The sequence below is a fragment of the Salmo trutta genome, chromosome 21 (assembly GCF_901001165.1).
Source record: "Salmo trutta chromosome 21, fSalTru1.1, whole genome shotgun sequence".
Taxonomy (NCBI): domain Eukaryota; kingdom Metazoa; phylum Chordata; class Actinopteri; order Salmoniformes; family Salmonidae; genus Salmo; species Salmo trutta.
In genome coordinates, this window is record NC_042977.1 from 36406344 (window position 1) to 36420461 (window position 14118).

General features: G+C 42.9%; 1 protein-coding gene across 4 annotated transcripts in view; it reads left to right on the top strand.

Annotated features, from left to right (window-relative positions):
• LOC115157332 (capping protein, Arp2/3 and myosin-I linker protein 3) overlaps positions 1-14118 on the top strand; it is a 59220-nt gene that overhangs the window by 9148 nt on the left and 35954 nt on the right. For all 4 annotated transcript variants that reach the window (XM_029705499.1, XM_029705501.1, XM_029705500.1 and 1 more), the window contains exons 3-8: positions 9427-9477; positions 9631-9690; positions 9935-10056; positions 12920-13014; positions 13322-13392; positions 13998-14071. In XM_029705499.1, the coding sequence (XP_029561359.1) occupies positions 9427-9477; positions 9631-9690; positions 9935-10056; positions 12920-13014; positions 13322-13392; positions 13998-14071 (473 nt within the window). The remainder of the gene's footprint in view (positions 1-9426; positions 9478-9630; positions 9691-9934; positions 10057-12919; positions 13015-13321; positions 13393-13997; positions 14072-14118) is intronic.

Below are 14118 nucleotides of genomic sequence, written 5' to 3' on the forward strand. Positions count from 1 at the left end.
TGGCTGCTGCCAACATACTGACTCAAATCTCTAGCCACTTTAATAATAAAACATTGGATGTAATAAATGTATCACTAGTCACTTTAAACAATGGCACTTTGTAGAATGTTTACATACACTACTCATCTCATATGTATATACTGTACTCTATACCATCTACTGCATCTTGCTTATGCCGTTCGGCTATCGCTCATCCATATACACTGCTCAAAAAAATAAAGGGAACACTTAAACCACACAATGTAACTCCAAGTCAATCACACTTCTGTGAAATCAAACTGTCCACTTAGGAAGCAACACTGATTGACAATACATTTCACATGCTGTTGTGCAAATGGAATAGACAACAGGTGGAAATTATAGGCAATTAGCAAGACGCCCCCAATAAAGGAGTGGTTCTGCAGGTGGGGACCACAGACCACTTCTCAGTTCCTATGCTTCCTGGCTGATGTTTTAGTCACTTTTGAATGCTGGCGGTGCTTTCACTCTAGTGGTAGCATGAGACAGAGTCTACAACCCACACAAGTGACTCAGGTAGTGCAGCTCATCCAGGATGGCACATCAATGCGAGCTGTGGCAAGAAGGTTTGCTGTGTCTATCAACGTAGTGTCCAGAGCATGGAGGCGCTACCAGGAGACAGGCCAGTAGATCAGGAGACGTGGAGGAGGCCGTAGGAGGGCAACAACCCAGCAGCAGGACCGCTACCTCCGCCTTTGTGCAAGGAGGAGCAGGAGGAGCACTGCCAGAGCCCTGCAAAATGACCTCTAGCAGGCCACAAATGTGCATGTGTCTGCTCAAATGGTCAGAAACAGACTCCATGAGGGTGGTATGAGGGCCCGACGTCCACAGGTGGGGGTTGTGCTTACAGTCCAACACCGTGCAGGACGTTTGGCATTTGCCAGAGAACACCAAGATTGGCAAATTCGCTACTGGCGCCCTGTGCTCTTCACAGATGAAAGCAGGTTCACACTGATCACGTGACAGACGTGACAGAGTCTGGAGACGCCGTGGAGAATGTTCTGCTGCCTGCAACATCCTCCAGCATGACCGGTTTGGCGGTGGGTCAGTCATGGTGTGGGGTGGCATTTCTTTGGGGGGCCGCACAGCCCTCCATGTGCTCGCCAGAGGTAGCCTGACTGCCATTAGGTACTGAGATAAGCTCCTCAGACCCCTTGTGAGACCATATGCTGGTGCGGTTGGCCCTGGGTTCCTCCTAATGCAAGACAATGCTAGACCTCATGTGGCTGGAGTGTGTCAGCAGTTCCTGCAAGAGGAAGGCATTGATGCTATGGACTGGCCCACCCGTTCCCCAGACCTGAATCCAATTGAGCACATCTGGGACATCATGTCTCGCTCCATCCACCAACGCCATGTTGCACCACAGACTGTCCAGGAGTTGGCGGATGCTTTAGTCCAGGTCTGGGAGGAGATCCCTCAGGAGACCATCCGCCACCTCATCAGGAGCATGCCCAGGCGTTGTAGGGAGGTCATACAGGCACGTGGAGGCCACACACACTACTGAGCCTCATTTTGACTTGTTTTAAGGACATTACATCAACGTTGGATCAGCCTGTAGTGTGGTTTTCCACTTTAATTTTGAGTGTGACTCCAAATACAGACCTCCATGGGTTGATAAATTGGATTTCCATTGATTATTTTTGTGTGATTTTGTTGTCAACACATTCAACTATGTAAAGAAAAAATTATTTAAAAAGATTATTTCTTTCATTCAGATCTAGGATGTGTTGTTTAAGTGTTCCCTTTATTTTTTGAGCAGTATATTTATATGTACATATTCTTATTCATTCCTTTACACTTGTGTGTATAAGGTAGTTGTTGTGAAATTGTTAGATTACTTGTTAGATATTACTGCATGGTCGGAACTAGAAGCACAAGCATTTCGCTACACTCGCATTAACATCTGCTAACCATGTCTATGTGACAAATAAAATTTGATTTGATTTGCGAATGCAATTGCTGAATTTATGTAGACATTCTAAACTAAGTGTTTTGATAACTTTCAAATGTAATAACAGGTCCATGTAGAATAAACAACCATTTACGTAATACCATAGAAGCAGGCTTCTGCTAATATAACAATGTGCACCTTTCATTGTTGTTCCCAGATTCGGATACTGCACCTATTGGCGTTTTGTCTGGTGGTAGTAGGGCTACCTTGACAGACATGTCAGTGGTTATACCTTCCTGTGTGGTTTCCCGTATGCTATAGGAGACCCCTGATCCTGGTGCAGAATACACAGGATTTCTCCCTCCCCATATACTGATACCATTACATTCAATCATTAAAAAAAACACATGGAAAAGTTGTCTAACATTTGAATGTCGAGTGCCAGGTATCTTTCCATTCAGAAACATCTGTATCAAGTCAGTCTGGACTTCATCACATCATCTTGCAAGTCTTCATGTGCTGGCTCCAAACATGTTTCTGTGAACACATCTACACAGTCACTGTTCTGTTACCTGACACTCAAACATATATGGTGTGTGTGTGTGTGTGTGTGTGTGTGTGTGTATGTATATATCTCTTGAAGAATTTGAACAGGTCAGATCAAACCTACCCAAATGATGGTCTCCCCATCAAACGACGGAGGCTGCCGTCTGGCAAAAGCATCTCCCGTCCAGCTGTAGAAATAAGCAGTTGAGGTAGAGTTCATCAGTGAAAAAGGGTATTGCTATTACTAGACAGCTGTACTATATTAGTAGTAATCCCCTCATTGTGGCTGTGCTGAGTGCCTGGTCTCTGCATCTGGGAACGCACACATATAGTCACTGTAATATTAGCATGTCAGTTAGGGATAGGTGGTATCTTACACACATATACAGTGCCTTCAGAAAGTGTTCACATCCCTTGACTTTTTCCAAATGTTGTTGTGATTTAAATGGAGATTTACACTAACCCCTATACACTAACCCATTATGTCAAAGTGAAATGTTTTTTTAAATTTTTTTTTACAAATTAATAAATCAAAAGCTGAAATGTCTTGAGTCAATAAGTATTCGATGCTTTTTTATGGCAAGCCTAAATACATTCAGGAGTAAAAATGTGCTTAAGTTGCATGGACTTCCTCTGTGTTTAACATGATGTGTGAATGACTTCCTCATTTCTGTACCCCACATATAATTCCTTATCTGTAAGGTCCCTCAGTCGAGCAGTATATTTCAACCACAAAGACCAAGGAGGTTTTCCAATGCCTTGCAACGAAGGGCACTATTGGTAGATGGGTAAAAATAAAAAGCAGACATTGAATGTCCCTTTGACCATGGTGAAGTTATTAATTACACTTTGGATGGTGTATCAATACACCCAGTCACTACAAAGATACAGGCGTCCTTCCTCACTCAGTTGCCAGAGAGAAAGGAAACCGCTCAGGGAATTCACCATGAGGCTAATGGTGACTTTAAAACAGTTAGAGTTTAATAGCTGTGATAAACTGATGGATCAACAACATTGTAGTTACGCCACAATGCTAACATAATTGACATAGTGAAAAGTACCCCCTGTATATAGCCTCGTTACTGTTATTTTATTGTTGCTCTTTATTTTTATAGTTTTTATTTATTGTTTTACTTCAGTTTATTTAGTAAATACTTAACACTTGTTTTTTTTCTTAACTGCATTGTTGGTTAAGGGCTTGTAAGTAAGCATTTCACTGTAAGGTCTACACCTGTTTTGTATTCGGCACATGTGACAAATAAAATGTGATTTGATTTGTATTGAGGTAGGTAGGTAGCTAGAGTAGCTTGCTAGCTAACGTCAGCTATGCTAGCGATGGTAATGTTGATCAAAATATACATGGTCTCGCTACCGGTATACTCACCACCACTGGGGACCAATGCACTCCATCCACCTATTTCACATATGGTCCTTCGGCAGGGCATGCAAACCAGTTGGCTGTGCATCCTGCTGGAAGCAATCGTTGCATGGTCAATCCATATAGGGCTTTTCAGTCTAAAACGGCCATGCTCCTTTGACCACGTTGGGACGATGAAACAACAGAACCCCATTCAATGAAGGGAAGGGGCGATTTGCACGTTGAGTTTTGCAAAATGGGGTATGATTTGTTGACATAATTGTAATCCATACCCATCCTTAATTTACTGGTTGTGACGCACTGAGGTTCCAAACTCTGCTTTAGACGAGACTGACTTTATGACCAAAACTATCTTATTTACACTTTGCAGTATTTTGACACTAGAATAAATGATTCTGACTCATACTGATGCCAAATAGACTGTTTTTTTTCCTTCCGATGGAACGTGGCCAAGCTACAGCTGTGTTTGTCAGGCCATGAGACATCCCGAAAAATGTAGCGTCCCAACAGTTTGACCTACAAGCTGTTATGAGCACTCTATGGAAAGGAGACACTCACGGACACGATTGTGTTTTCTGTTTTGCTCTACAACCGCCACAAGTTTAAAGGTAACCCATACAAACAAATGGATGACTGATGACTCCTGGCTGTCCCCATCCCCAGTCCACCTTGTCGTGCTGCTGCTCCAGTTTCAACTGTTCTGCCTACGGCTATGGAACCCTGACCTGTTCACCGGATGTGCTACATTGTCCTGGACCTGCTGTTTCGACTCTCCCTCTCTCTCATTTATTTACATACAAATACACACACACACACTTGCTGTCTCAACCTCTGAATGCTTGACTATGAAATCCAACTGACATTTACTCCTGAGGTGCTGACCTGATGCACCCTCTACAAACACTGATTATTATTTGACCCTGCTGGTAATCTATGAACGTTTGAACATCTTGAAGAACGATCTGGCCTTGCACTCTTTATAATCTCCACCTGGCACAGCCATATGATGACTGGCCACCCATCACAGCCTGGTTCCTCTCTAGACTTCTTCCTGGTTCCTGCCTTTTCTGGGGAGTTTTTACCAGCCACTGTGCTTCTACATCTGCATTGCTTGCTGTTTGGGGTTTTTGGCTGGGTTACTGTAAGCACTTTGTGACATCTGCTGATGTATAAAGGGCTTTATAAATACATTTGAAATAACCGTTCACTCTGGAGTCGGATGTTAACAGTGTGTAAGTTTGTTTCAAGTGAAAACTAGGCTGGTCTGATGCAAAAAATAGAAAGAAAATTCTTGCCTACTTCACCCATATTTTCAAATAAAATAAAATTGTATTTGTCACATACGCTGAATACAACAGGTGTAGACCTTACAGTGAAATGCTTACTTACAAGCCCCTAACCAACAATGCAGTTAAGAAAAATAAGTGTTAAAGTATTTACTAAAATAAACTGAAGTAGTTTCTGTAATAGGCTAAAAACACTACCATTAATGTAATTTAAACTACTACCAAGCTACTGCAAAATGTAGTTAAATTACTAGTTCAACTACATGTAGTTTAAGGTGTAATATGCAGAAATCGCTCTGCCATTTCCTGGTTGCAAAAATTCTAACAGTTCACCTAATTTCAGTATACAGTAGGTGACAAAACAAGCAGTGCAGAGAATCATTGTACCATCTAAACCACTGTGCAATATCTTTTCAATAACCAAAAATATAGTATTTTCAGCTGATTGAAGCTGGTATACAAAACCGAAACTAAAAGACGTTAAAACGAAACTTAAGAATGGGAAGCATAGAAATAGCGCACATAGAACATATCTACCACTTCTTAGTCTTGCTTTCAATTAGAATGACAGATCTTTCTGTGTGAATTTGGTCGGGTCGCTCAAAAAGTGACACGTTATATTAATAATAAAGTGAATTTATAATGCATTTTTCACTGAAAAACTATCTCAATGCTACAGTGAGTACATTAAAATAAATTAAAACAAGATGTAGACAAAGGACACAACTGGACAGGGCTACTGACACATAACACAGCTGACGCTACAAGGGACAAGGACAACAAGGAACACAGCTATAACAGGCTTTTTAGGCCATTTTTAAAGGAGCCTAGGGTCTGTGGTGCATTCAGGTCGAGCAGAAAGCCTGATCCCCCATGGAGCAAAGCTTGGTCCTGGGGGCGTGGAGGAGCAGGCTATCGCTCAATCTGAGGTTGTGGGTGGGGAATGGGTACACTGAAATGGATGCACTGGAATGTCAGCAGGATGGTTTTGAACTCGATTCTGAGATGGGGAACCAGTGCAGAAATGCCAGGACAGGGGTGATTTCTTGATGTTTACACACTCTTATCAGGAGGCGGCAGGTAGCCTACCTTGTAACCGAAAGGTTGTTTGTTCAAATCCCTGAGCCGACATGGTGAAAAATCTGTCGCTGTGTCCTTGAGCAAGGCACTTAACCCAGATTGTTCCTCTAAGTCACTCTAGATAAGTGTTTGCTAAATGACAGTAATGAACAAGTGTAATCAGGATCCTGGCAGCGCCGTTCTGAATGTACTGGATCTTCTGGAGACTCCTGCCAGGGATCCTGATGAAGATTGCGTTGCAGTAGTCCAGCCTTGAGGAGATCAAGGCATACAAAACATATTTTGTGACTATATTAACAATGGACGAATGAAACAAAACAAAAATAGTTTTTGGGAAGAATTTTCCTTTTACGGAGAAAAAATGATGCTTTGCACAGATGTTTGATGTGATCAACGAAGGTCAGAGAGGAGTTCAGCTTAACGCCCAGATTAGAGATTGTAGATGATAAAGGGATGTTCTGCCCTGCAATGGTGAGGTGGGTTATGGGTGACTGCTGGACCTGGTAAGGGGTGCCAACAGCACTTATCCCGCTCAGTTAAAGTCCTCTCCTCTGGGCTATTAGGATTCTGATTGGTCATATCAGAACAGCTAGGAAAGTCCTCTATATGTCTGAGAGGTCTGATGAGATTTCACAGGCAGTAGGGCAAAGTTATCTTTTCCCTCTCTCCAAGGTTGTGATTGGACAGTTGTTTCCTAAAGTCTGCTCTGACCGCTGTCTCTGATTAGGTCTACTAAACTAGATTTTCACCTCGGCATACCTTGAAAGTACGAAATAAATGAGTTGTTCATTCGGCTTGTGGTGTGGGGGATCCTAAATCAAGTGCAAATTCCACACACCTGGGTCAGAAAATGACAAATCGTGCTTTTTGAATAATGTACACAGAATCAGAAGTGACTATTCCATCCCAAGCCTTAGTGGATAGGTCACAACAGATGGCCTATTGGCAGTCATTCATAAAGTCTTGTTGGAACATGTTTTTTACAATTGTTTTTTTATTTCTCCAATGCTCATATTCCATTCTAATCAATGTTCCCTCATTTTGGGGGGCACTGAGCAAATTTTAAGTATTGTGAGCGGAAACTTGAACTTCTATGATATAGCCTACAGTAGCCTATATGTAGTGTTCAATGCAGGCCCACATTGCATGAGACTTTTAAAAACGTTTTTACGTTATGAAGGGCTTGACATTAATTCTTGTTTTACTTGGTCTCTAACACCATGGGCCAAATCAGTCAATGTAAATTGTATAGTGTTGTATGATTCAGAAACAACTTTACAAAATAAAATTCATTATTACCATACAGAGAATTAGACGTGGTAGGCAACCCCTCTGCATATTGGCTTATTTGCATATTCAAGCCTGTCTCAAAGTACAACATTGCCCCGTTAATTAAGACAAGCTTTTTACCTGACTGGCTTTTCAAAGAGAGCTTGAAATGTAGCCTACAGGTTTTGTGCTCTTGTAGGAAGCAGGAACTCCCCATTGCTGCCCTAAACTTAAATATATCTGGGCTAATAACTCACAAAGAATATCAACAAATGTGCACACACGACTCTGCGCTCTGATCTGAACTGATCTGAAAAGCGCATTCACTTGAAAAAGCAATCTATATAGTGCAAACTAATGGGTCGAGCTCAGTGAAGTTCTCTTGAGTCTCTGCGTGGAATGGCATTTCTTCTGCGCCGCAGTATTGGAGGAAGTGCGCATCCTTACATGTCCGCAGCTTAGAGGGAACATTGAATTTAATACCCAAAATGTTTACCCTGATGTTGATTGACATATATTTTCTAACAAACACCAAAACCAATCTATTGATTTGTTTTAATAATGATATCTCAATAGATGTTGAATGATATGTGAGCAGGCGAAATCCATGGTGGGCTATATTCAACCTCCCAGTCAATCAAATCAAAGCCCACCATAAGGCCTACATTATTGATGCCCGTGTTTACGCGCTGATCTTTTGTGTCTGACAAAGGCTTTGATGAGAGATCTGCATCCCTGTCTCTTTTTCTCCCCCGGTCCCTCTCCCGCTGAGCGGTTCAGCCATGATCACAGTGTTCTCTCCTCCTCCGCTGTTCTCTGATCAGGTTTATATAACCGAGTTTTCCACACTTGTCAGAGCATTCTGACATGAGTAACAGTCTCTGTAATAGAGGCTCTCAGAAGGCCTTGTTTCAAAGGGGGTTTGGTGAGGATGCCTGTCTCTCCTCTGACAGACCTCAGGGGCTGCTTCCTGACTGCCTGGCCGTCTCATCAGATACAGCTTGATCCACTGCCAACGTGCTAACTTAGCTAAGAATAGGGGGAAGAGATGCTCAATCTGAGGACTTTATTAATGGGAAATCTGGTGCCGCCATCTCTCTCTCTCTTTCGCCCTCCCTCTCCCTTTCTCTCCTCCTCTCTCTTTACGTCGCACGGTGGGGTTCCATTAACGATTCAGCACAGAGAGGCCTTGAGAAATTGAAAGCGACAGAGCAGAAAAAGAATAGAAAGGAGAGTGAGCGGGGGTCGGCGGGGCCAGGGAGGGAGGGAGGGCACAATACACAGAAAGGTGACTGGTGAGATGAGAAGATTAAGAAGATAGTCCGATGGAATACTGAACATATTTCCATGGTGATGGAGAAGTAAATGGAGGGATGGCAGGGGGCAAGAGAGGAGAGGTGTTAAAGAAAAGGAGAACCGACTGGAATTGGGTTAAGACTTGGGAAGGAGAGGGCAAAGAAGTATAGATTTAGGGATGTAGGGAGTGGTGCAGGGTGTGTGTGATAAAGGCGTGGATGGAGTATGCTAATTTGTAGTTTGAATTATGAATGAGATAAATTACTTCTGCAGACGGAACTTTGAATATATGCACACTTTCACTCCCGCCAACCACTAAGTGATGATTTGATTTGATAATCAAATTATGGACTCTTTCACCTTTTTCTCCTGTTTCCCCCTATGTCTCCTCAACTCCCTACTCCTAAATCAATTCAAGTTATGACACATTGACAGTAAAATCTATTTGAAAATAGCTGTGTTAAGTAATGAAATGTCACCATCACAATATTTATATAAAATAAACGCTAGGAAGTAATGTCTAAACATGACAGAGTAATGTGATGTTCGAATGATCAGACAATGATTGGTCCTCTTTATTGGTGTTAGTGCTTTATTTGTTGCGATGTATTATTTGTATTTCTTTCCGGCTGACAGCTAAATACATCTTATTTTCCTTTCAGGTTCTGGCAACATGGCGACTCTTTCTATTTGCTGTCAAAGTCCCCTCCAAGGTATTTCACCATTTGACTTTTAATAGACTAATAGTGTTGTTTTTGATTTATAATGAGTATGATGATGTTTGTGTGGAAGATTATCAAAATAATTTGTCAGTAAAGAGAAGTTGGTCATATTGATCACTATAATAACTATCAATCGGATTTCAGGTGGAGGTTACTTTCAACTTCCTGGAGATTCGGGCAATGAACACTTATCCAGATCATCAGGTGAGAAACGATTGTATTCCCTAAACCAACCATCTGTCTCATTTCACTTTTTCCATAAATATTTGTTTATCAAAACTCTTCAAAGGTTTCAGTCACAATTATATTCCCAAGGGTGTTTTGTTAATCAGGATAAATTAGTTTCAGCTATGCTGATTTTTGTCTTCTGAAATGATAATTTCCTTTACTCTGCTTAAGTGTCTGGTCACTGAAGTCTCATCTCAGTGATGTCAACTCCCCCTTTCAGGTTGTAATAGACACAGACAAGTCAACCCACTCCTTGAGACTGCAATCACAAGACCACCTTGATCATATGATGAACCATGTCAACTATGCCCTCTCAAGAATATTCAACAACTCTATGTATGCGTAAGTCTACCTTGTTTAATTAATATTACTCATAGCAAGGGCCAAGAGTTTTTCTGGACCATGTGACCTGAAAAGAAGCAACTCTGGGTTGTTAGATTCTAAATGAACAGAGTAAAACTCACAGACGACTAGTAAAGCTCAAACTAAGTTTATTCACCAACTGGGTCACACAGCTGCATAAGACAAAGACATATTTACACAAACACATATATTTATACCTTCCTCCTATGCTGAGTCTCCCTGCACATCTGGACAGCCAATACATATCTGTTGCTAGACAGGACTTTAGGGATGCCTGTTCTTTCTCACTTCATCTGACCTCGACCCAAATTCTTCACCCCTCCCCAACTCACGGCTGTCCTACCTTACCTGTTGACTGAAACCAGACTGGGCTCTTCTCCTCTCCATAGGATACCTGAGATTTAACAATAACATGTTCTGATAGAATGTACTTTCTGCACTCGGGAGATTTACATACCCTCAGTTCTAATATTGTAACATGAATAAGGATATTTCATATTTCAAGTTTAGAAGTTAGTACCCAACACGGTCCTACTTATAACTTACTATCCCCTACTACTACCGACCTTGCTATGTTGTCTGTAAGAAGAGTGACCTCTGTAAACCAATGTGAATAGTTACGGTATGGAAATGTTAATAATCAACTAATACACTACATTTGAATTCGCCGATTTTATTTGACTCTGCGGAAACGCTGCCAATTTAAACTTGCTCCTTTTCCAAAATGTCTGTTGTGTCTCAAATTAACATTGGAAGCTACATGCACATGATGTGAGACTGTCCCAGTGTGAAGATCTGCTGGTCACATGATGTAACTGACTGCCCCAGTGTGAAGACCTCCTGGTCACATGATGTGGGACTGACTGCCCCAGTGTGAAGACCTCCTGGTCACATGATGTGGGACTGCCCCAGTGTGAAGATCTGCTGGTCACATGATGTGGGACTCCTGTGTGAAGACCTCCTGGTCACATGATGTGGGACTGCCCCAGTGTGTGAACGTCCTGGTCACATGATATGGGACTGCCCCAGTGTGTGAACGTCCTGGTCACATGATGTGGGACTGCCCCAGTGTGAAGACCTCCTGGTCACATGATGTGGGACTGACTGCCCCAGTGTGAAGACCTCCTGGTCACATGATGTGGGACTGACTACCCCAGTGTGAAGACCTGGTCACATGATGTGGGACTGACTGCCCCAGTGTGAAGACCTTCTGGTCACATGATGTGGGACTGACTGCCCCAGTGTGAATACCTCCTGGTCACATGACGTGGGACTGACTGCCCCAGTGTGAAGACCTCCTGGTCACATGATGTGGGACTGACTGCCCCAGTGTGAAGACCTCCTGGTCACATGATGTGGGACTGATTGCCCCAGTGTGAAGACCTCCTGGTCACATGATGTGGGACTGATTGCCCCAGTGTGAAGACCTCCTGGTCACATGATGTGGGACTGATTGCCCCAGTGTGAAGACCTCCTGGTCACATGATGTGGGACTGACTGCCCCAGTGTGAAGACCTCCTGGTCACATGATGTGGGACTGACTGCCCCAGTGTGAAGACCTCCTGGTCACATGATGTGGGACTGATTGCCCCAGTGTGAAGACCTCCTGGTCACATGATGTGGGACTGATTGCCCCAGTGTGAAGACCTCCTGGTCACATGATGTGGGACTGACTGCCCCAGTGTGAAGACCTCCTGGTCACATGATGTGGGACTGACTGCCCCAGTGTGAAGACCTTCTGGTCACATGATGTGGGACTGACTGCCCCAGTGTGAAGACCTCCTGGTCACATGATGTGGGACTGATTTCCCCAGTGTGAAGACCTTCTGGTCACATGATGTGGGACTGATTTCCCCAGGTTGCCAGGTCTGTGTCGAGCATAGTTGGCGCTGCCATTCCCCATCTCTACATTATATTATTGTTGAATGATGACTCTTCACTGACTCTCACAGTACCCCAGAAATGGCTGTCTGGACTGACTGCGACAAAAATAGTTAGTGACCAGATGGAAGACTCCACATAAGTTCAGCGTAACTCAATGGCTATAAAACTTCCTTGACATTCTTTCAATAGAGCTCTCTATAGCTTGTGTGATTGAATTTATAAATTGTATTTTGAATATCGGTATAGAATATCGATGTACTATATGCAGGCTGATTTTATTCATGTGTGCCGTGGTCCCACAAACAATTATATAAACATAAGATGAGTTACCCATGATGTTTTGTTTTATACATAGATATTTCCACAACATGAGCCCGAGGTGTGGAGAGAGGGAGGAATAGGATGAGTTGCACCTGCTGAGAAAGGGAGAGGGGAGTAGGGACAGTTAGGACAAATAAAGCTTATTTTATTTTTCTGCTGTTTTTAGTTTCTTTATGTATGTACTTTTTGAATACTATTGCCTGTCTGTGTTCTGAACCCCTCAAAAACATTTTTTTTATAATAATAAAAAGTTGGTCACAAAAAAAGGATTGACTGTGTTCTGGGTATTGACCTCTGAGAGGCTCATCCACAGTGATGTATATCGTCTTCCAAAAGGACTGATTTCCAGCAGATCATTTAACAGGATCCAGAGAAACTGTAGTTAAAGGACCTAGAGTAAGTTAAAGTAATTGATTAAAGGTTAGTTAGGGTTATTGAACTAAGGATGATTAGGGTCAGACATAACACCAGACAATAGGGTTGGATCTACTATACAACTTGATCAAGGATACTGTGCATTTAATGTAGTAGTACAGTCACGTCACAAACATGCATAATAAGTACTATATCCATATTTTCACTGACTGAGTTAATATCTTTCTTTTTCTTCTCTCCCTCATCTCTCTCTGTCTTTCAGTCCGGCCATCTGTCGAGCAGAGGGGGACGTCTCTGATGGAGTACAAAAGTTTTCACCAAACTCTGAATCATCTGTAGAGACTCAGAAAACCTGTGGTGAGCCGCCTACTCAGTCAATCACTCTGCTCATCACTCTGCTACTCAGTCACTCACTCACTTACTCACTCACTCAATCTGTTCAGTCAGTGACACATTTTAAATTCACCTGGAGCATAATTGTATTAATTCATGAATTAATTAATCTATGACTGTATCTGATCAGTTATGATTTTAATCTCTTTTAACTGAAGTTCTTTCATGCTGTTGTTTTTAATCTCACCTCAATATTTACTTCCCCCCTCTTGCTGTTTCTCTTTCTTCTCTTGCCCCTCTCCTTTTCCTCTCCTCACTTTCCCTCTCTCAGGTGGTTTCTCTGAGACCTACGCAGCTCTGTGTGACTATAATGGCATCGGCTGTAAGGAGGAAGTGCAGTGGGTAAGAATACCACTCTGTGGGCCTCCCAAGTGGCGCAGCGTTCTAAGGCACTGCATCAAAGTGTTTCGGCGTCACTATAGCCTTGGGTTCGATCCCAGGCTGTGTCACAACCGGAAGTGACTGGGAGTCTCATATGGCGGCGCACAATTGGCCCAGCATCGTCCGGGTTAGGGGAGGATTTGGCCGGGGGGGCTTTACTTGGCTCATTGCGCTCTAGCGACTCCTTGTGGCGGGCCAGACGCCTGCAGGCTGACCCCGGTCGTCAGTTGAACAGTGATTCATCTGACACATTGGTGCAGCTGGCTTCCGGGTTAAGCAAGCAGGTGTTAAGAAGCGCGGCTTGGTGGGTCATGTTTCGAAGTCATGCAGCGATGAGACAAGATTGTAATCATGAAATTGGGGGAAAAAAGGGGGAACATTTTGAAGAAAAAAAAGAAAAATAGAATACCACTCTGTACCACATCCACAATACATCCTCCGGATGTAGTATTCAATTAATGAAGTTGTATTATAGTGTCACTGGTATCATCATACAGCATTTGTAACCTGACTCTCTCTCTCTCTCTCTCTCTCTCTCTCTCTCTCTCTCTCTCTCTCTCATTCAGGATGTGGACACTATCTATCACTCTCAAGACAACAGGGAGTTCAACCTGTTGGACTTCAGCCACCTGGACAGCAGGTACACCACCTGTTCTGTTCTAACATCAAATAACTGACGCAAGCAGT